Genomic DNA, 22,180 nt, shown 5'->3' on the forward strand with positions numbered 1-22,180 from the left:
TCCCCTTCCTCATCCTCCCCTTCCTCTTCCTCCTCCCCTTCCTCCTCCTCCTCCCCTTCCTCCTCCTCCTCCCCTTCCTCCTCCTCCTCCCCTCCCTCTTCCTCCTCCCCTTCCTCCTCCTCCTCCCCTTCCTCCTCCTCCTCCCCTTCCTCCTCCTCCCCTTCCTCCTCCCCCCTCCCCTTCCTCCTCCTCCTCCTCCCCTTCCTCCTCCTCCTCCTCCCCTTCCTCCTCCTCCTCCCCTTCCTCCTCCTCTTCTTCCTCACCTTCCTCCTCCCCTTCCTCCTCCTCTTCCTCCTTTTCCTCTTCATCTTCGCCTTCCCCTTCCTCCTCCCCTTCCTCTTCCTCCTCCTCCTCCCGTGCCTCTTCCCCCTCGCCTTCGTCCTCCCCCTCCCCTTTCTCCTCCTCCTCCCCTTCCCCTTCCTCCTCCCCTTCCTCCTCCTCCTCCCCTTCCTCCTCCTCCTCCCCTTCCTCTTCCTCCTCCCCTTCCTCACACGATAGAGACGGATTCTTTCCCCCCTCTGAAAAACAGCTTCCAGGTTGTGTTGACAACATGACGAAATAAAAAATTGTATTGACCTTGAACTTTTTTTTTCTGGAAGAGCGAGGTTGAACTCACAGTGGGGTATCGGGGCAACGGTTGGGCAAAAGCAGCGAGGGAATGAGCAAATAGGAAAGGAGAGGAGGTGGAGAAAACGTTGAAAGCATGAAAACTCACATAGTTGCAGATGAATTGATAGTTGATACCCTTTTTTATTTTGTCCATCAATAACATCAACACCAACAAACAGTATTTTGTTTTGTTATGTGGGAGGGAATTTGGATTCCTATTTACATGCGAAACAAAAGGCAAGGTTAAGTGAGAGCTTCATGTCCGTCCGTCTGTCCACAAACGTCAGTTTATGATGGAGGAACAACTTGATTTCAATTGAACGTTATATGTTGAACATGAATTGGAAAACAAACCGACCATTTTACAGTGATTTGTTTCTGAATTTGTCTTGATCGCACATGTGCAGACAGGAGTGAGATGATTTTTAAGGACATGATAAAGGACACGTACAATAGGCACAACTAACCAATTTAATGTGTCAAATAAAGTGGTGTCATAGCCCCTGCGCCAATGGCGGTAAGCTTATGGAATTGAATTTTTTTTTTTATTCAACCTTTAAAATCTTTATTTTATTACCTCTGCCACCGAAGGTGAAGGAGGTTTTGTTTTCACCCCTGTTTGTCTGTTTGTCTGTCTGTGTCTGTGTGCAGGATATCGCAGCTTGTGGATGGATCCGGATGAAATTTGGTAGGCAGGTTGGGTGTGCGACAAGGACGAACTGATTGGATTTTGGTGAATATCTGGATCCAGATCCGGCTACTAATATTTTTAAAGTGATTCTTCACCACTGAGAGATGGGGCCAAAAATGACACATAGCATTGTCTCAAAAAGTTGTGGACGGATTCGGATGAAACTTGGTGGACAGGTGAGGTATGTAACCATGACAAATTGATTCGATTTTGGTGACTATCCCAATCCGAATCTGGATACGAGAATGATTTAATTTTTAAACTGATCACTATTGAGAGAAAGGGCCAAAAACGATATATAGCATGATATTTACCTCCGCCACCGAAGGTGAAGGAGGTTATGTTTTCACCCCTTTCTGTCTGTCTATCTGTCTGTCTTTGTTTGTTTCTCTGTTTCTTTGTCTGTCTGTGTGCAGGACATCTCAAAAAGTTGTCAGATTCGGATGAAATTTTGTGGACAGGTTGGGTGTGTGACGAGGACGAACTGATTATATTTTGGTGAAGATCTGGATCCGGATCCGACTCCTAGAATTTTTGAAGTGATCTTTCACCATTGAGAGATGTGTGTGGCCAAAAATGATATATTGCACGATATTTCAAAAATGTATTGGGCCTGATATGTTCTTGTGGATCAGGTATTATGGGGTGGATGTATGCACTCTACCGAGTGCCCTTCTAGTTTAAATTGAATTATCTACTTCAACACTGTAGAACACAATTTGCCTTTTTGTTGCTTCCAAGAGCCTCCAGTTTTGCAGCCCGTGGACATGTTAAATAGGGTGGTGTATAAAACTGCTTCAGTAGTGCTAAACTTCCAGAATTTTTTTTTAACAAACTTTAAAATTATTATTTTATTTAAATTGAAGTATATTGAAATATATTTCAACACTGCATGGGGTAATGTGTTGTATGAACTCTCTCTTGTTGATATTATTTTACCTTCATAAAGTTCAACAATAAATTACTGTGCATGTTTGATCGCAATATGAAGTAGAATTGTCCCCCTAAGTGCAATCTATTATTTGAAATGACTTATTGAGTTTTTTTTTATTTTTTATTTTTTGTCTGCAGATTCAGTTTCCGAGTTGGATGATGATGAGAATGTTGATGAGCAGCAGCAGCAGCATCCAGGAGTCTTTGGCAGTGACGTTTCAAGTAGCCAAAGTGAAGATGAGCAAAACGATAATCGTGATGCTCAGCCCAGCAACCGAGAGCTGTTTGGTGAAGATAGCGACGATGAGAGAAATTCACAACGCAGCCCATCAGTGCATTCTGCTGCTTCCCACAGTGAAGATGATGACCCTGAAGTGGAACTGGATGACGATGATAAGGAATATCCATCTGACACAGAGAAAAACATTAATGGTTTTGACGGACATGGTTCTGATGGTGAAGAACTCGATAGTGGCCCTGATACCGAACTATCAAATATAGCAAATCGCCACGAGGATATCGGACAGCAGGAAAGTGGTTCTGATGGTGGGCAGCAGTCAGATAGCGAGAACAGGCAAGGTTCAAGACAGCTTTCAGAAGATGAAATGTGGGAAGCCACAAGTCAGCAAACTGGAGATGGTTCTGAAAAGGCTGATGATGATGATGATGATGGTGGTGGTGGTGGGGCAGTGGATGGTGAGAACCAACCATGGGATGATGAGTTTGAAGGAGAAGAAGAAGGAGAAGAGAAAGAAAAGCAGCATCTCTCATATGGTGATGGAATTCATTTTCATGAAGCCGTTATGTTGGTTTTGAGTAAAGGAATGAATGCAATGACCTTTTTCTTTTTAAAACAAGTATTGTTGTAACTTCACTGTTGCAAGTTTGTTTTTGTGTTTTAAAGGTTGATATTAACCATTTTTGGTGAGAATTTTTGTTGTTGAGTTCAAATAATTTTGAAAAAGTTAATTTGGTCTTGGGATAAGGTACCCAAATTTTCGACATATTTCAAAATAGTTCGAACAAAGTGATCCCTTAAAAAAAAAATGTATATATATATTTTTGAACTGTTAGATTTAAAATTGGATATTTTAAAGTTTTACTAATTTTCATTTATCAAATGTGGGCTCGTCGGATTGCCTGGAGGTTTGCACATCCGCTCTCAGCTGTCTCGCCTGGGTTCAAATCCTGACCTAGCTATAAACTGTCATCCCCGTGTTTCAAAGGCAGGGTGGTTCATCAATGTATGTGCCGTCCCTCGGATGGACGTTAAAATGAACATGTCATCTACCGGCATGAATTGGTGCACGTGAAAAATCCCATTCTGTCTTTCGTGAAGAAGTAAGTGAGCTATCATCGGCACCTTGAACCATTTCAAAACTCCTACCCCAACTACTGCTGGGAGAGGAATGCAAACCACCCAGTATGACCTCTGTCCAAGAAACTGCTTCGGCAGAACCAACACTGGCACATAGAGTATGGTGCATCAGAATGTTGGAAGAACTTGCTTTCCTATTGGTAGCCAACTTTGGGCGTTTCAGGTCTGCCCGATCCATTTAGCCAGTATCACATTAGAAAGTCAATGCACAAAAGCTTTGGGTAAGTTACCATTGTACTTGAATTTGAATAACAATTCTGCTTGAACTGTTGCTGCACAAGTAATTTGTCATTGTAAATGAGCCCAGGTCTGGTACAAGGTTGGCTCGTATGACGTCCAAAATCATGATGTACAATGGAAATCACAAAGAGGAGGATCATCCTTGTCTAGGAAGCTGATATAACTCTGCTAATGACTCACTTCCAAGGAGACCACTGTTGTGGCTGTTAAGGAAATATGTAGATTAGCTGAATCGAATTGATGAATGTCACCTTTTAAGGAACCATGTGATTACCTTAAATGGTGGAGTGGTATCAACACCTGCTTTCATTGACTCGTTTAACAACGTCATAATTTGTGGAAAACCTTATTAAAGGCACGATTGTATTTTCTTATTTTGTTGTATGCATATTGTGAGACTTAAAAAAAAAAAAACTCCAGCGGTTCCACACTTTAGTTGTACATTAAAATAAACATTTTTAGCCCCTGTTGGACTTAGTCCGAAACCGGGGCTTATGGATTTCGTTTTTTTGTTGTTTTTAAAAATAAAAACAACATTTTTTTTTTAAATGTTGTTTTTAAAAAACATCGGTTTTTTTTTTCATGTGCATGCGTGTTCGCAACCATATCTCAGACATGCATTTACCGATGTTGTTTGGGTTAGGGTCCAGGCAAATGTGCATGCGTGTCCGCAACCATATCTGACATGCATTTACTGATGTTCAAACTTGGCATACTGATAACGAATGATGGCTGACGTATGCATGTCATTATTTTTTTGACATCAGATCCCAGATGGCTGACTGGCGGCTATTTTAGTTGTAAAAAAAACAAAAACATGATGCTGAACACGTCCAACTATTTGTCGTACAAGCGTTTACCGATGTTCTTCAAACTTTACACCCAGATAATAAATGAGGGCTTGCATACGCACGCCATTTTTTGTTCGAGATCAGATCCAGGATGGCTGACTGGCAGCCATTTTGTTACTTGAATGTGTCCCCAACTATTTCTCCACCATGCATGGTCCAGTTTTGTTCAAACTTTGCACAAGCACAGCACCTGATGGCGTACACGTGCCCCTCTTACTTTATTTTGTGATCTGATCAAAGATGGTAGACTGGCAGCCATTTTTTGTTGTACATAAATATGGGCTAGCCCTTTAACTCCATACAGCAAAATTACTAAAAAATGGGGGCTATGACTGTCTTTTTCATTTGTTTTTTTATCCCCCGCCGTGTGGCGGAAGGGGGATATTGTCTTTTTTTAGTTCCACTGTCATCTTTTAGGAAAAAGAGTTTTGGGGTCAAAGCAAAATTTTATTCATGGGTGTGCATTGCTTCTGCTATAAATAGATGAGGTGTGTGCGTGTGCGTGTGCGTGTGCGTGCGTGTGCGTGTGCGTGTGCGTGATGTTTTTTGTGGAGTTCTACTGAAGCATTCTGATGTGGATTGTAATGCACCAAAATGATCGTCATGACCTCCTGAGTTCATCAGGCGAATTAACTACAAAAAATCCATTAGCATTCCCATGTTTTATACATATGCCATGTTAAGGTATATTAAGCAGCTTAATACGTTCTACCACCGCATGGCATTCTAATTACAAAATAAAAAACAAAAATAATGATGACGTTGTAACAAAGCATATATTAATTAATGCTAACAATATTTACAACAATAATAAGAATAGAAGTATCATATGGTAATAATAATAACGAATATATAATCCCCACACTGGCACCAAGCGCATCTGGGCTTAGTCAAAGGCAAGCTAATGCTCAAGCAGTAGCAGTCAGTACAGCAGGCAGGTATGCAACAAGGCTATGAAAATTTGGTCCATCAGACCAACAGGCCTACTAGTCATTGTTATGGTTGTGGGGGTAGATTTAGGAATTTCATAGCAAGTTAGGATTGTATAGAGTTGTTTGGTCCGTGGACGTGTAAGGAGACATCTCTGTAAATTAAGTACGGAAACTGTGAGCTTAAGTGTTACTTGTAACCACATGGGGTTGGTGCTGTGTTAATTAGATAGGGGTTAAGGCCAATTTCCCCAGTATGTAATTGCCCCCTGTGACCTTTTCCTATGTTTTTGTATTTACTTGCCAGCAATAACAGGAATTGCGTTTTTATAACAACAACCATAACAAGTGAGCCAAACTGGCTTCCTGCCAACAAGCCACACCCAGAGGTGGATGATTGAGGGGCAGGATGTCAGAAGCGAGGAAGGTTGAGTTTGGTGTGAGGCACGTGGTCGAGAGACAATGGAGCTAGGAGATGGCTTGTAAGATCAGGGCATTAGAGCTGGCTTTCCTTCAACGCATGAAGAAGACTGCATGATTCTCGTATTCGTGCTGAGGTGATTTGGCTTGCATGGTGGATCAAGACGCTGGCCATTGACTCTTGGCTGGGTCATGAGAGACCGACCTCGAAGCCTCGTGTATCTCACTGAAGGGAGCGGTGCCATTCTGCAGAGAGCAGCAGCGTCGGCAAGCACGATCGACGAGGAAGCCGCACGGTGCTTGGTGAGCCCTGGTGTTGAATACTACCTCACGGATTACTTCATGTACGTTTCCCGCCCAGAGAGCAGCTTGGCGCCATTTTGGGAACATCTCCCCACGCAGGACGAAGCGGCTCGATTGCAAAGTTCAATAGAGACCATCTCTGGACAAAGTTAAGTGCCAGAATAAAGGGAGGATTTGATTTTCTTTTGTTTTCCCCTTGTCTGTATTAAAGTCCATGTGTGGAAGCTCCTCGACTTTAGACCTTAATTTACCTTACATTTTATTATTAAATTTTCCATGACTGCCCTTGTAAATATTTGTTCTATTTTCATTAAATCCCCGTGTTTATTTTAGGTTGCTGGTGTTTCTGTCATGGGTTTGAGTATAAACCCCCTTGTGCTGTGTGTGCATCCATCTGCTCCGTCCGTGCCGCCCTTCCCCTCCCGCGCGTGCCATAATCTGTGAGGATCACGTGATCGCCTCCAAACAAAACCGCTCGGTGTTCCAGCCTGGTCAGTGTTAACCGCCCATCCACAACAATTGGGTCATGTGGATTAACCAAACCGGCCACGGCTGCAACAATATTAAATTGGCCATTTGTGTCGATAAAAAAATGTGCATCGTTTCTGGCAATGTGGTTAGATCACTGAACCCTCATAGATCGGGGCAGGAGTTATAGCCAGAGTACAGGCAAATAATAGCCACTCTTAGGAAAGGTCAAAATTGCTGATCGTGAAATGTGAGTGATTTTTCAAATTTGAGAGTTTGGTGATTTTTAACGATCAAGGACATCCACTGAGCACCTTGATCAACATCAAGCGAGTGAAGCATCTCATTTGAACTGATTGAAGAGTCCAGGTCAGATTTGAATCACCATATTAACTCCAAGTTGTATTTATGGCTTATTCATGTTCCCTTTTATTTCAATGATATGAAGTGAAATTGCAGTTATCATGGAGTTTTATTAATTCCTAGTTTTGGAAATTTGTCTTTTTTTTATGCCTCTGCAAGGGTGCCGGAGGCATTATTTACTTTAATTTTCATCGAGAGATGTGAACCAATACCGTTGCTGATTTCTCATTGGATGCTTTATTAACCAGTGTCCTGATTGTTTTTGTTTTGTTAATTTAAAATCACATTTTTAATTTGTTTTTTGTATTTTTAAAAAATAAAGATGGTTTGTCGGCAAGTGACAGTGACGATGAGATTGGGAGAAAACCAAGGAAGTCTGCAATCACCAATTCAGACAGCAATTCTGAAACAGGTCAGCACATTTTTAAAAGAAGTCAGAAAAAATTTGTTTTTAGGATACTGATTGTACGAGAGAACATGTTTGTAGAATATTACCTTTGATTGCAGAAATTACTAGCTTTTACTACTGGAATAAAGCACATCTTGTTTAAACTTGCCAATTTCTGGAAAGTCTTTAATTTCATGATTATTCTGACTGTTGCCAGCATGAAAGGTTCATTTGACACGAGCTCGGAGGCACCTCATTTATAGAATATTCTGGTTTTAAGGTCTTATCTGCAGTGTGTGTGTGTGTGTGTGTGTGTGTGTGTGTGTGTGTGTGTGTGTGTGTGTGTGTGTGTGTGTGTGTGTGTGTGTGTGTGTTCCTTATGCACGGCCACATCTTTAAAGCTACAAACTCCATATTTGGGTTACTGATACAACTTTGTGCGGGAAGTAACATGGGCTATGTGGTAGTGGCCTTAGACTTATAGGCTGGATTGAGGCCAAAGTGACCAAGTTTTGGCAGAGGATGGCCAATTGTTCTCAAATTTAAAAGGCTGGATTTTTTTTTTTTGAGTGCAACATATTTAACCTTTTTAAAGTCCATGAAATAATTTAAATTGATAGGTTAACTTCACCCTTTCCCATCATTGGGGACGGGTATTTTTGCGAGTCCTTAATAACTAAGAATGAGATATAACCGACAAGTGGGAAAGATAGTGTGGACATAAAATTGTCTGTTTTTATACTTTTTTGGAATAATTGCTGTAACTAAAGGTGGTTTTGATTGATGAAAACATTTAACTGTCGCATCGATTGTTTTGAGAGGAGTGTTAGTTGAAGCAGAACATCTGCCAAAAACAAAAGTGTTCCTTCGAGCCGTGCTGCAGATGGAACGTGATCCCTTAAATGTGAATTGCACTTCCTCATGCAGTTTCATTTTTTTCTAAAAGGTAGTGAAACATTTTGGAAAACGTTAGCATGTAGTTCAATGTTTTGGATCTTGCATATGTAATTTAAGAAACATTTGATTTCTTTCAGTCCATCTTTTAAATCATTCTTTCATCCCAAAAGTCTTTTCTTTCATTAAGATTGTCATTTCTCAATCACATGTGCTGTAATCATAGCCAATGTGCATTTTCACAGTTTGGGGATATGTGCCATTAAACAACAATTTCACAAAGGGTAAAACTGAAATTCTGTGGACCATGACACCTGTTAGTTATAACTGCATGAGTGGGAGTTTTATTTCTGGGAGATGGAAATCTGTCATAGGGGGCGTTCCATGTCAAGTGTACACATTTTTCAGTGAAATTTTGACACATCGTCTCAGATTTCACTCTTTTTTTATGTGCAAGTGTTTGTATCCACGGTAAAACATTATGTGTCAATTTTCAGACCTGGGGGCCCATCGGGGCCCATTTTAGCCCCCCCCCCCCAATTTGGGCGCCCCTGGTTGACCCACAATCTTCCAGTGGCCATATCACAGGTTGTAGTGGTCCGATTTGGATGATCTTGGTTTCAAAATGCTCGTAAAAGCGAGATCTTTCGAATCGCGTAAAGTAAAATCGCTCCGAAACAGTAATTCAAAAAGTTATAGTTTGGGGCGCCTTTTGACCTTCGGCCCCAGCCAAACCGATGATCCCGATTTTTTTTCGTGTGAGAATACCCCTTCATATACTCCAACACCTCAGCATAAATGAAAATGGGATCTCAATGGGTTCAAGTGTGATGATGGTTTTGATGAGCAATTAAACATTAAAATACTCATTGACGAATGCAAAATTATTCAATCAATAACGACCACATACTCACCAATTATGTTTGATCCATCCCTTTCAATCCAAATTATATGTAGCCATTTTACTACATCCTCTCAAAATTCCTCCTGTAAAGTGACGCAAGTCGTGCATGGCAACTTTCAAGTTGAGGGTTGTTAAGATGGCTGAGAACAATGGCGGGAATATTGTTGCGCACAGCAAATTCGGTGTCAGCGAGAAATGCAGCTAGTTTTAAATGCTGTACTCTATATGATAACCAACATGTTGATAAACTCTACTTTCCTCATTTATCCGGTCATCCCACGAAGTAGTTCAAATAATATGCACAAAACAGCTCATAAATATTCATGACCCTGGAAGTACCAGAGGTGGCAATGTGATGCGTTATAACTAGTGGTCAACCGATAAATATAATATCTGGCATTTTGAGGATATCGGCATCGGCCGATGATTGCGCCGATTTGAAAGAAAAAAAGAAGAAGAAAAACTTTCCTTCTCATGATGCTTGGCAGCTAGAGCTCCCCCTTGTGTCGATTTGGTATCTGCAACCACCCTTCAGATCAGGTGGATTCTGCGGAACACCAATGAGAGCTTGCTGGCATTGCTGGATATACCTCAGAGGAAAAGGTAAGATTATATTCCTCGCTTTCAAATCAATTTATTTCATTCCCCAAGGCGAACCAAGCTGCGTTCGCCACACCCACTGTTTGTGCTACAGAACATTTGTGCCCAATCTAACACATTAATGAAATTCTGGATATGATTGACCATAGAATGTATAAAGAGAAACCGAAAGAAGTTCATCATAGAAAAGACAATGACATCATCAAAATTATGTTTGATAACAAAGGGGTGGAAATGATCAAAATGGAGAAAATACTAAAACAGAAGGAAGTGTGGGGTAAACTTCCAGAAACAATACAACAGAGAAAGCCACCAAGGGTTGTGTACACTTTACGAAATGCAATTAGGGGAAAAAAATCTTCAACGATAAGGAAACTGTGCAATCTATAGATGTGGAGGAATGGTTAAATAACACATCATTGTAATTGTGAACATTCTGTACTTAAAGATCCACATCATAAACACATTATCACAGGTGATCTCAGAATAGTAAAATATAGAAAATTACATTCATTACTTACAAAAGGACCAAATTATAGAGAAAATAAAAGGATTAACTGGAATAAAAGCAACAGAACTTACAATAACAGGACTAACGGAATGGATGAGAGAACAAATTGATAAACACAAAGTAGCAAACACACAAATGGCTTTATGGTTGGAGGAGGTAAAGAAACATGTAAAAAGGAGAATTGTTGATTTGAAATGAAAAGTTCAAATCGATAATCTGAAGCTAATTTTAAACAATCCAGAGACACGTCATTATTTAAAACGGCTTCAAACACAATATGTTATTGTTCCAACTGACAAAACAAATAATAATAATTGCATTTGCATGAAAAACATTCGACATTCAAACACTTCTGGAAGAATTTTGAGTACAGACTGGACTTTTAAATATCAACAAAATAGACTTGATAAAACGTCATATAACTCACTCAAAATGGAGAAGACTGTTAGTTTCAGATAAATACCATAAATTACCATTCATTTACTGGATCCCAAAATGCACAAAAACCCTTGCACAAAATGCACACAAAAAAAGATGAGGTTCATCATCGCAAGTAGAGAATGCATTTTGAAATCATTGTCAGATAGTAAGTATTACAACGGCAAGGAAACTCATTTATAAATGCTTAAAAACCACCATTGAAAGCCGAGGTTTTATTATAGTATTAAAAAAATGTTCGATCATCAATAATTCCAAACGTGTAATCGACAGTATCCACAACATTAATAACTCGAAGGGCACTTGGTAGAGTGCATGCCTCCACCACGTAATGCCTGATCCACGAGAACATATTGGGCCCAATACATTTTTGAAATAACATGTTAAACATCATTTTTGGGTCAATCTCTCAAAGGTGAAGAATCACTTTAATAATGAAATAATTCTCAAATCCAGATCCGGATCTTCACCAAAATCAAATCAATTTGTCGTGGTCACACACCCAACCTGTCCAAGTTTCATCCGAATCCGTCCACAACTTTTTTGAGATATCGTGATATATATATATATATATATATATATATATATATATATATATATATATATATATATATATATATATATATACATACATACATACATACATACATACATACATACATACATACATACATACATATATATATATATATATATATATATATATATATATATATATATATACATACATACATACATACATACATACATGAGTTTAGCCCCGTCTCTCAATGGTGAAGAATCACTCAAAAAATTCTAGTAGTCGGATCCGGATCCGGATCTTCACCAAAATCGAATCAGTTCGTCCTTGTTACACACCGAACATGTCCACAACTTTTTGAGATATCCTGTACACAGACAAACAGACAGAAAGGGGTGAAAACATAACCTCCTCCACCTTTGGTGACTGAGGTAACAAGTAGTCAGACAAATGCTCACACAGGGAGCTACAGTTATCAGATTAAAACAAGTTTTCTTTAAGATCATAAAATAACACCAAATAGAATTGGTGAAATATAATATGAATAGTGACAATTTTAACAAGATATTTATATAAACATTATTTAAAAAAAATATATATATATTTCTGTGAACGTCTGCGCTTAATTTGACGTTTCTCCTCCAAAACTGCCGGACGGATTGTCACCATTTTCGGCATGCGGGTGCTCTGTGGTCTAATGAACAGCATGGGCTATGTGAGATCGTGCCAGACTGACACGTTAGGGAATTTTGGGCGATTTTCGAATATTTACATTCGTTTGCATGGCGATGTGTGACTTCACCGCTGAGAGGCATAATTCCGTCATGACATCATCGGTCATTCGCTGACGTCATTACGTCTGTCGTCGACAGACTGTCACCTCCGAGAGGCGTAATGCCACTCCTCGAAAACAGCGTCTGCAATGTAAAACCCTCTTCTGCACATGCTGACTACCTCAGAAGGTGAATTTGACACAAAATATGTAACAAGAAACATTGTATTTAAAGTAAAGATTTATTTAAAAAAAATATTATTTCTGTTAACGTCTGTGCGTAATTTAACGTTTCTCCTCCGAAACCGCTGGCAGGAATGTGCTCATTTCCCATATACTGGGGTTTCTTAATGTGACGAAGACGATGCACTAAATTTCTAAGCTGGCATTGGATGACCACGTGGCTTCAACAAGATTTTCAACCCATCGACGGCCGCATTTATTCCCGTTCGGTCGCCATCGCTGAACTGCTGTCCGGTTAGTGCTGCCATCTATCCAAAAAATATGAACTCTAGTAAGGGAGTACTCATTGCATCAAACACTGAACATAAACACAACTGATAATAAATAGTATGGCTCAGAACATCAGCAATAGTTGTCATGTTTTAAAAATCAGCGTGGAAGGAGGGGAACGATGAGCGCCAGAGCTCTGCCAACATGATGTACCCCGATTGGCGCCTTCCCATACTGAACACGCCCTCTGAGACTGTCAATTTGTGTCTGAAATCCAACGTACTTCCCGGACTGAACACGCTCTCTTAGACTGTCAATTTGTGTCTGAAATCCAACATACTTCCTGGACTGAACACGCCCTCTCGAATATCAATTTGTGTCTGAAATCCAACGTACTTCCCAGACTGAACACGCCCTTTTAGACTGTCAATTTGTGTCTGAAATCCAACGTACTTCCCGGACTGAACACGCCGTTTTAGACTGTCAATTTGTGTCTGAAATCCAACGTACTTCCCGGACTGAACACGCCCTCTTAGGGTCATTCCACCTCAAATCACCCAGAAAAAAATCATTTGTAACCCGACCCCCTCAGATTTGACTAATTTTTTGCATGTATATTACATATGATAGTCTATGTTCACATACAAAATTTTAGCTAAATCGGACTAGGGGTTGACGAGATATGACCTTGAGAACTTTTGACCTTTTTAACTAATATCGCATTTCTACCAAAATTCAAATCCTCATATATCAGCAACCCCTTGCCCTATCTCAATTATTTTGGTGTCGTTGGAAAGGTAATTGTTCATAGAATGCAAATCCAGCATCGGTTCGTCGATCTAGTTAACTTAGGGGTGGATGATCTTTTGACCTGACACTTGACCTTGAAGACCTCGTGACCTTGACCTGGCCTTGCATGAAAATGAAAGTTCATACTGTCTACTATAACATATCAAAAAACTGGAGGGGTAGTATTTTTTTGTTCTTGAGATATTTTCGGCCAATGTTCAAAGGTCGTAAAAATGCCACCAAATCATGACATCATAGACATGCCCAGGCTTGTCAGTTTACAGTCAATATTAGCTAGATTACGTTCAAACATGAATGGACTTGTCCAGGCCTGTTTCGCAGTGCTGCCGACGGAAAACAAGGCAAAACTGCATCGAGTTTTTTTGTCATACTGGAATACATCGTTCAGAAGATTTTAAACACAAGTTCAATAAATTCCATCAGGGATTTTTTGTTCCAGAGAACAAAAAACCTTAAAACGTAGGAATTCGTCTGCAAAAAAGACTAATTCGTACGTAAAATCCAACTTTTTTGAAATACCGAGAAAACAACAAAAAAGTCCGGACCTGCATCGATGAATCTGCCTTGCCAAAGTTCAAGGCATCGCAACCAAATACAGAAATCGCAACCAAAACATGACACCATAACCTCAAGACTAATTGCTACTGAAATAAATGAAAAAATCATACATTTTTTGATTCAGTAGTTCATTTTGTCAAGACAAAATATTCTCACTATCTACAACAAGCAAATTAAAATATGAATATTACACAGAATCATACAAAAAATTCATGAATACAATTTTATCCAAGATAGATAAGTTTAGTCTCAATTATTAATTTTTGTTTTGCTAAAACGTTTGCTAAATAATCGTTTTCTCTAGGGGAAGGAAACCATGTTCAAGTCACAAGATATCATAGATAAATCTTAACAGGTTTGCCATTTTCTACATAAACTGGTTATTTTAGCACTATCTTGGTCACTAATTTTATAACGAATTCCTATTCCAGAACCGACAACTAATGGTGGATCGGTCACACACAGAATGTCTGAATCTTCAATCCAACATCTGTCCACATCCAATGACCAATTGAGATATTTAGTAGGACCGTGGAGATGCATGATATTGATGTAATAGTCACCATACTCATCAGAAATATCCTCTACAAGTCCAATCCATGGATTTTCATCATAGATAGCACAAACATAGTTTTGCTTACTGATTTCAAACTCTACTCCTGATTCATCATCTACCTCATCAGTTTCGCCATCGACTCTCGCCCCACGTACAGTTTTGGGTTCTTCTTCTTGTTTGCTCAGTTTGAATGCTTTTATACTCGATTTTGATAATGGAACAAATCGATGAAATTTTTGAGTACTGGCGATTGTCTTCGCATTTTCCAGTCTTTCTTTCAATTTCAGTTCGTAATCCTCAACTACCGGCGATTGTCTTCGCATTTTCCAGTCTTTCTTTCAATTTCAGTTCGTAATCCTCAACAATACCAGGCTGTACATTGATGAAGTAAATTCCTGGAATATTTTCTGTGCAAAATTTCATGATAGCATCGGAAGTTAGGATCACATCTGCGTACGGGCGTTGGAGGCTGGCTTTTGTTAATAACCTCTTTACAGTTCCGCCTAACCCGTCACATGCACTTTTGCCATGTGAAGTGGAAAAAAGTTCCACTCAGCATTGATTCCAAAGTCCTCCGAATGAAAGCACAGGTTAAAAAAATTATACTTATTTTTATATTGTCCCACGCATCCATCAGTGAAGTAGTGGATTTTCTTCATCTCTGGAAAAACAGTTTTTAAGTATGGAATAACAGACTGCAGAAACGTGTGAACGGAAGTAGCAGAATGTTCTCTACAATCACTGACGACGCAAATGTTTTTGTGTTCTAATGTTCCATCCTCCTGCCGACGATACGCTACAAAAGGAGGGTGGATGGTTGCTTGCTTATTCTCCCAATGAAAACTTTGAATTTCATCCTGTACCACGTAAGAGAAGTTTTGTGCGAAGTGACCTTGCAGAATAATATCCTCGACAGATTTCATGGTAGATTTCAGTTCATTCATGTAAGCACTTTGTGACTTCGCGGTAAAACTATGAAGTGTCAATTTCAAGATATGGGTGGAAAAATTCTCGATAAAATCCTCTTTTGATTCAGTGATAGTTACAAGAGATGTGCGGTCAGTGCTAATCCACTGTTGATACTTAATTTCATCCACTTCCTTCAAATCATCACATTCATTCAAATAATTTACAAGTCCACTTTTCCTGGGACAGTCCTTACGCTGGCCCATCATACATTTTTCCACCTCAGTGGAGCAGACGGTTTTTGCCATAAGTTCATTAAGAGAAGATTTCAAACATGCAGCTGCCATAAGCTTGGGATTTTGGTGGTATTTGCAAACGAAGACTAAATGCGTTCCAGGTGCCCCCGCTTAAACACCATTTCGGTCAAAGAGACGCGAAAGTAGAAAATCCGATTTTATTTTTTTTATTTTTTTTTATTTTTTTGTCAGGGGAGGTTTCTTTCCAAGCATTATGTAACTCTCGGAGATTAGGAAAAATAAAGCGCTTTTGGTGTTTTTCTCTATCACCATCCTGAGTTTTTACACTCACAAAATCTTTCTTTCCCAGCATGATGCGACTATAATCATCATTTTCGTAAAATTCGGTCACATCGCGCTTAATGTCATCAGCTAATGGCTTTCCCTTATTTTGATCACATAGTCCTAAAACGCCTTTATCTTTCTTCACTTGTCGGCTTTTTTAACCATATAATTGGTGGCGCCAAATTCTTCCATCGTCCTCTGTATACTAAACGGTGAAATGGTTAAAATCTGAATGCGTTCTTGATGAGATTTGGACTGCTCATATTTCATTTTCAACTCCCCCATCATTTTCTGAAATAAATGCAAATCCTTGGAACTGCTTTCTTCTGAATCGGAACTTGTTAACGAGACATCGTATGTTAACTCAAGTTTCTTCTTCAGTGATCCTTACGCTAATTTTTTCTTGCCTGTTGATCATTTAGAATGCAATGGCAGTTGATGTACTTTAACCGGCGTCTCGTCCAAGCTAGCCAGAGCAGAATTAACTTCGATTAGAGTAGTAGCTTTCTCGGGTGAAGTTAACGAACTTTCAGGCTGTTCTTCAAAAGTTTCAGATTCAGATTCATCGTTTGTTGAGTCGCTATCAGATTCTTCTTCTTCGCTGGTTTCTACTTTTTGCTTCAATCTAATAAAGCACTTGGGGCAAAATTTCTCTCCGGGTACTACAGTCTCTGGAGGCTTGATTAACTGCTTAAGGCCCTGTCACACCTTGACGATTTAGCCAGCGTATGCCGACTGATGAAAAATTTGTCTAAAATGCTGGCACACGTCAAATACGTTATGGGTAAGTTTTGATAACATTAAGAGCATGCTGAAAAACACTGCCATACGTCGTAGTACGCTGGCTTTCATCGTTGTACTTTGCGGTTGTCCTCAAATTTTAGCATGCTTGAAATTTTATGACGTATGCCAGTGTATGACTCGCACGTTCCGCAACGCTGGCCATAAGTTGCAGGCACGTTACGCGATCGTTGACACACGTCGACACACGTTACTTGTAAGTTACTCATAAGTCAAAACATGTCGAGGTAATGCTTTGTGTACCCAAAACTTATTTATAACCTATGAGTAACGTGGTGTAGGCACGTTACACGATCGTTGACACACGTCGACACACGTTACTTGTACGTTACTCATAAGTCGAAACACGTCGAGCTAATGCTTAGCGTACCCAAAACTTGTTTCTAACCTATGAGTAACGTGCTTTGAACCTATGTGTAACGTAACTCCAACGCATATTGACGTATGTAGACGTATTTGATTGACGTCTTCTGGACGACCACAGAACTTACTGAACGTGTTTCTAATTTACAGCTACCGTGTAACGGCATTTTGGCAGCGTTAAAAAAAAAACAACAATAACTTCCGATATTTCGTCACGTGCCGTTACGTCACGTCCGATTGCCTCTTCAGTTTGCTCATGTCTTATTCTTAGTTCCTCCTCTGTGAATATTTTCTGTTTGAGGATATTGTCACGTCGAAACTTAAAAGCAAATGTCCGAATATATTTTAAAATTCGTAATAGACTAAAAAAAACGACAACAACTACTTCAGATATTTCGTCACGTGCCTTCACGGAGCCAAGGAGAAAAAAAGAAAATGTGCCTTGACGGAGAAAATAAGTTTCGGGTATGCTAAACATTACCTCGACGTGTTTCGACTTATGAGTAACTTACAAGGAACTTGTGTCGACGTGTGTCAACGATCGCATATCGTGCCTACAACTTATTCCCAGCGTAGCGAAACGTGTGAGCCATACGGCGAGTACGTCGTAAAATTTTCAGCATGCTTGAAATTTCACGACGTACTACGACATATGACGGCGTACTTCATCGTTTTTCAGCGTGCTCTTCACGTAAACCAAACTTACACATAATGTATTCGACTTGTGCCAGCATTTTAGACACATTTTGCAGAGGTTGGCATACGCTGGCTAAATCGTCAAGGTGTGACTGCGATGTTGACACTTCCAATTCTCAGGCGGTTATGATTTGAATCGGCGAGCGGCAGCTTTTTAATAGGCTACGCCACGTGATCGTCGGCGATATGTGCAGCGCGCTATGCCTAAGTTAGACTATCGTTGGGCATAGGTTGTGAACGCCGACAACACGCTAATCATTCGTTGGTATAAGTTATCTATCAGACAACGAAACGTTCTGTGTACGTTACTAATACGTTATGCATATGACCAACGCGTTATGAATACACCAAAAACTTTTTTAAAAAAACATCAAAATTTCAGCGTACGCCAGCGTTTTACATACATTTTTATACGTTGCCATTGCTGGCTAAATCGTCAAGGTGTGACAGCACCTTTATAATGGTACAAGCTTAGTGTCTTTAAAGACTTCGTCCTGGCTTTGTCGGGATGGATTTGTATTGGATCACAACACTTCTTCGAAACCAGAAATTTGGTGAGCAGTTTCCCTTCGTGATATGAACAAATTGCTTTTATTCAACGTTTGTCAACTTTCGTTCGGAGCTGAAGGATTTCAATGGTCTCCTCATCTTCCTTGACCTTGGTACTCCGCAAGTTAGCGGTTTTGGCAGAACAGCCTTGGTGACATTCATCAAGTGACGAAAAGCTACAGTTATTCATTTTTTGAAGTTATCGATGAATGATATGATGCGAGCCATGAAACTCGAGTGCTCAAATAGCCAAGATTCTCTCAAGTCCAGGCAGATTCAGCGATGCAGGTCCGGACAGGAGCACGGTGAAACAGGCCTGAAAAGACAAGTAGTCCAGTCCATTCTTGTTTGAATGTATTTAGCTCAGGGGGCATCTCTGAGAAAATTTTCTGATATCAACTCCTAATGGTAGTTTTGGCGACACCTACGATTGGAGAGTTGATATCAGAAAAATTTCAAAAATGTATTATTTAGTGCGACTAGCATAGGAGTGGATATCAGAAATTTTTCTGAGAGATGCCCCCCTGTCTAAGTTGCAAGTCACCAAAGGAGCATGTTACAACTTGTAGTGGAACCAACATGTGTCATCAACTATGATTGGGATGAGTCTGGGCACAATATTGGCTGTAAACTGACAAGTCTGGGCATGTCGATGTACGTCATGATTTGGTTGCATTTTTCCGACCTTTGAACTTTGGCCGAAAATATCTCTAACAAAAAATACTACCATTCCAGTTTTTTGATATGTTATAGTAGACAGTATGAACTTTCATTTTCATGCAAGGTCAGGTCAAGGTCACGAGGTCTTCAAGGTCAAGATCAAAGGTCAGGTCAAAAGATCATCCACCCCTAAGTTAACTCGATCGACGAACCGGTGCTGGATTTGCATTCTATGGACAATTACCTTTCCAACAACACCAAAATAATCGAGATAGGGCAAGGGGTTGCTGAGATATGAGGATTTGAATTTTGGTGAAAACGCGATATTAGTCGAGAAGGTCAAAAGTTCTCAAGGTCATATCTCGTCAACCCCTTGTCCGATTTAGCTAAAATTTTGTATGTGAACATAGACTATGATATGTAACATGCATGCAAAATAATTAGCCAAATCTGAGGGGGTCGGGTTACAACCCTTGGGTGAACTGAGGGATGAACCCTTTGACTGTCAATTTGTGTCTGAAATCCAACGTACTTCCCGGACTGAACACGCCCTTTTAGACTGTCAATTTGTGTCTGAAATCCAACGTACTTCCCGGACTGAACACGCCCTTTTAGACTGTCAATTTGTGTCTGAAATCCAACGTACTTCCCGGACTGAACAACACCCTCTTAGACTGTCAATTTGTGTCTGAAATCCAACGTACTTCCTGAACTGAACACGCCCTTTTAGACTGTCAATTTGTGTCTGAAATCCAACGTACTTCCCGGACTGAACAACACCCTCTTAGACTGTCAATTTGTGTCTGAAATCCAACGTACTTCCTGGACTGAACACGCCCTCTTAGACTGTCAATTTGTGTCTGAAATCCAACATACTTCCCGGACTGAACACGCCCTCTTCAACTGTCAATTTGTGTCTGAAATCCAACCTACTTCCCGGACTGAACACGCCCTTTTAGACTGTCAATTTGTGTCTGAAATCCAACATACTTCCAGGACTGAACACGCTCTCTTCGACTGTCAATTTGTGTCTGAAATCCAACGTACATATTAAAAACACCTGAAAATAAGTTGCAACATGCCTACGTCCAAATAATATCAAAGGCTATAATCTGAAGGTAGGGGGAACCAGGGAAAGGGTATGAGGTCATCTCTTCATTGCCTGGATTCTCTTCTTTTCTTTGTTCTTCAAAAGCGCGGTTTCCGACAATAGATTCTCTACCTTGAATGTGTGCGTGTTAACTGTTGAAATTAATGAGGTGTTTGATTGTCGGATGCACCCAAACAACTGCCGTTCATTACATTAATTGCAATTAATATTGACAATTGTCAATATCAACCGCCATCGTTACCTGTGTTGTGTCTTGCGTGTGTGATCTTCAAATTAAAGCGTCCAAGCAGTGTTCGATCGTCGGATGTGCGCCAAAAAGTGCCATTCATTGAAATTTGCATTCTGATTCTCGGTCACCCTCCACTGCTCCTGTTCAGTCTAGGGCTAAGCCTATATCATGTTAAACTTGCCCCATCAGATGCCAACCTTCCAGTCACACTGCAGAGGATGCAATTTCCAGTCAGACTCGCATACTCGATGACCATAAACAAATCCCAGGGCCAAACATTTGACAAACTCGGAATATACCTCCCAGCCCCTGTGTTCTCCCATGGCCAACTATATGTTGCATTTTCACGTGCAAGAGGGTACTCCTATATACCTATCAAACTGGACAATAATTCCTCACAAGGACTATTCAGCAACAAGACACTCACCCAAAATGTCATCTACAGGGAGGTCCTTTAGAAAACTAAGGACAGGTAACCATAGTGCATCACATCCCTAATGACACCCTCCCCAGCTTCCCATAACATCAACTATTATGCCTCATCCACCTTTTGCCACCCATTCAACTCCGTGCGGAGCACGGGTATATGCTAGTATATATATATATATATATATATATATACATACACACACACACACACACACACACACACACACACACACACACACACACACGCTGGTAGGCGACATGGCTGCTCGCTCCAGATGGAAAGCTGGCCGACGCGACTAGCCGATATTCATGTACATGCTATCAATTAATTTAGCACAATAAATATGATTATCACAGCCCTCTTAGTTTGCTCCCAAAACCCGCCTTGTGAAATTTCAGGCATGTTTCCAAAGAGACTCTAACAAATGGCAGCCCTGGTAATTCCATTTATCTATTCGCTAAAGATTTTATATTTTTATATGATGCTGTAAGACATTCTCCTTGGGCACAAAAAAAACAGGTCCCTCGGAGATCCCGTTTCGGAGGTGTTGGTTTTTTTTCTTGCAGTCAACAATAAGTGTATGATGTACGATAAAGTATTTTAGCTGTTGCTAAGCAACGGAGGTGTGCATAGCAACAATTCATTTTTGTGTACATGCTCGCCACATTGTACACATTTCACTCAAGTTTCATCAAAATCAGACTCTTTCTCTTAGAGATATTCGCAATTAACCGTTTCTGAAATGTTCGACATGTACTCGCCCAAAACCTATCTCCTCCTACAAATATTTTTTGTTCAGGCTGCAAATTGGCATGAAGGGAGCGAGATAGATTGCGCACAGAACTCGAAGCTTCGATTTTTCGATTTATTGTTTTTAGATTTTTTTCGATTTTTTGACCACTTTAAAGGGCCGTTGCTGTGCCATTGCTGGGGCCCGGGGTCCCATATTCAAAAGCACATGATTCCCAGAAATATTGGTCCTACCTACCAAATTTCATTGGAATTGGTTGAGTGGTTTAGCCCCTCGGCTTGACTAAAGTTTCGCCGACAGACAGATGGAAATGTCCAGAATAAGGGTGCTCTAAGAGCAGCCAATATATATATATATATATATATATATATATATATATATATATATATATATATATATATATATATATATATATATATATATATATATATATATATACACATATATTTGAAACCCACTTTCAGTGGTTGTTCGGAGACAGGGAAGCATGTAAAAAAACAAAAAATGTTTATGA

At 40.0% G+C, this 22,180-nt stretch overlaps 1 protein-coding gene across 1 annotated transcript in view; it reads left to right on the forward strand.

The window, feature by feature from the left end:
- LOC147015307 (uncharacterized) overlaps nt 1-22,180 on the forward strand; it is a 45,682-nt gene that overhangs the window by 1,028 nt on the left and 22,474 nt on the right. Inside the window, exons 2-3 of the mRNA XM_085849935.1 lie at nt 2,372-3,007; nt 7,508-7,597. Coding sequence (XP_085706061.1) covers nt 2,372-3,007; nt 7,508-7,597 — 726 coding nt within the window. The remainder of the gene's footprint in view (nt 1-2,371; nt 3,008-7,507; nt 7,598-22,180) is intronic.

This window comes from Eptatretus burgeri, chromosome 12 (assembly GCF_056783735.1).
Source record: "Eptatretus burgeri isolate ZD-2024b chromosome 12, Ebu_testis_v1, whole genome shotgun sequence".
In the NCBI taxonomy this organism is placed as follows: Eukaryota; Metazoa; Chordata; class Myxini; order Myxiniformes; family Myxinidae; genus Eptatretus; species Eptatretus burgeri.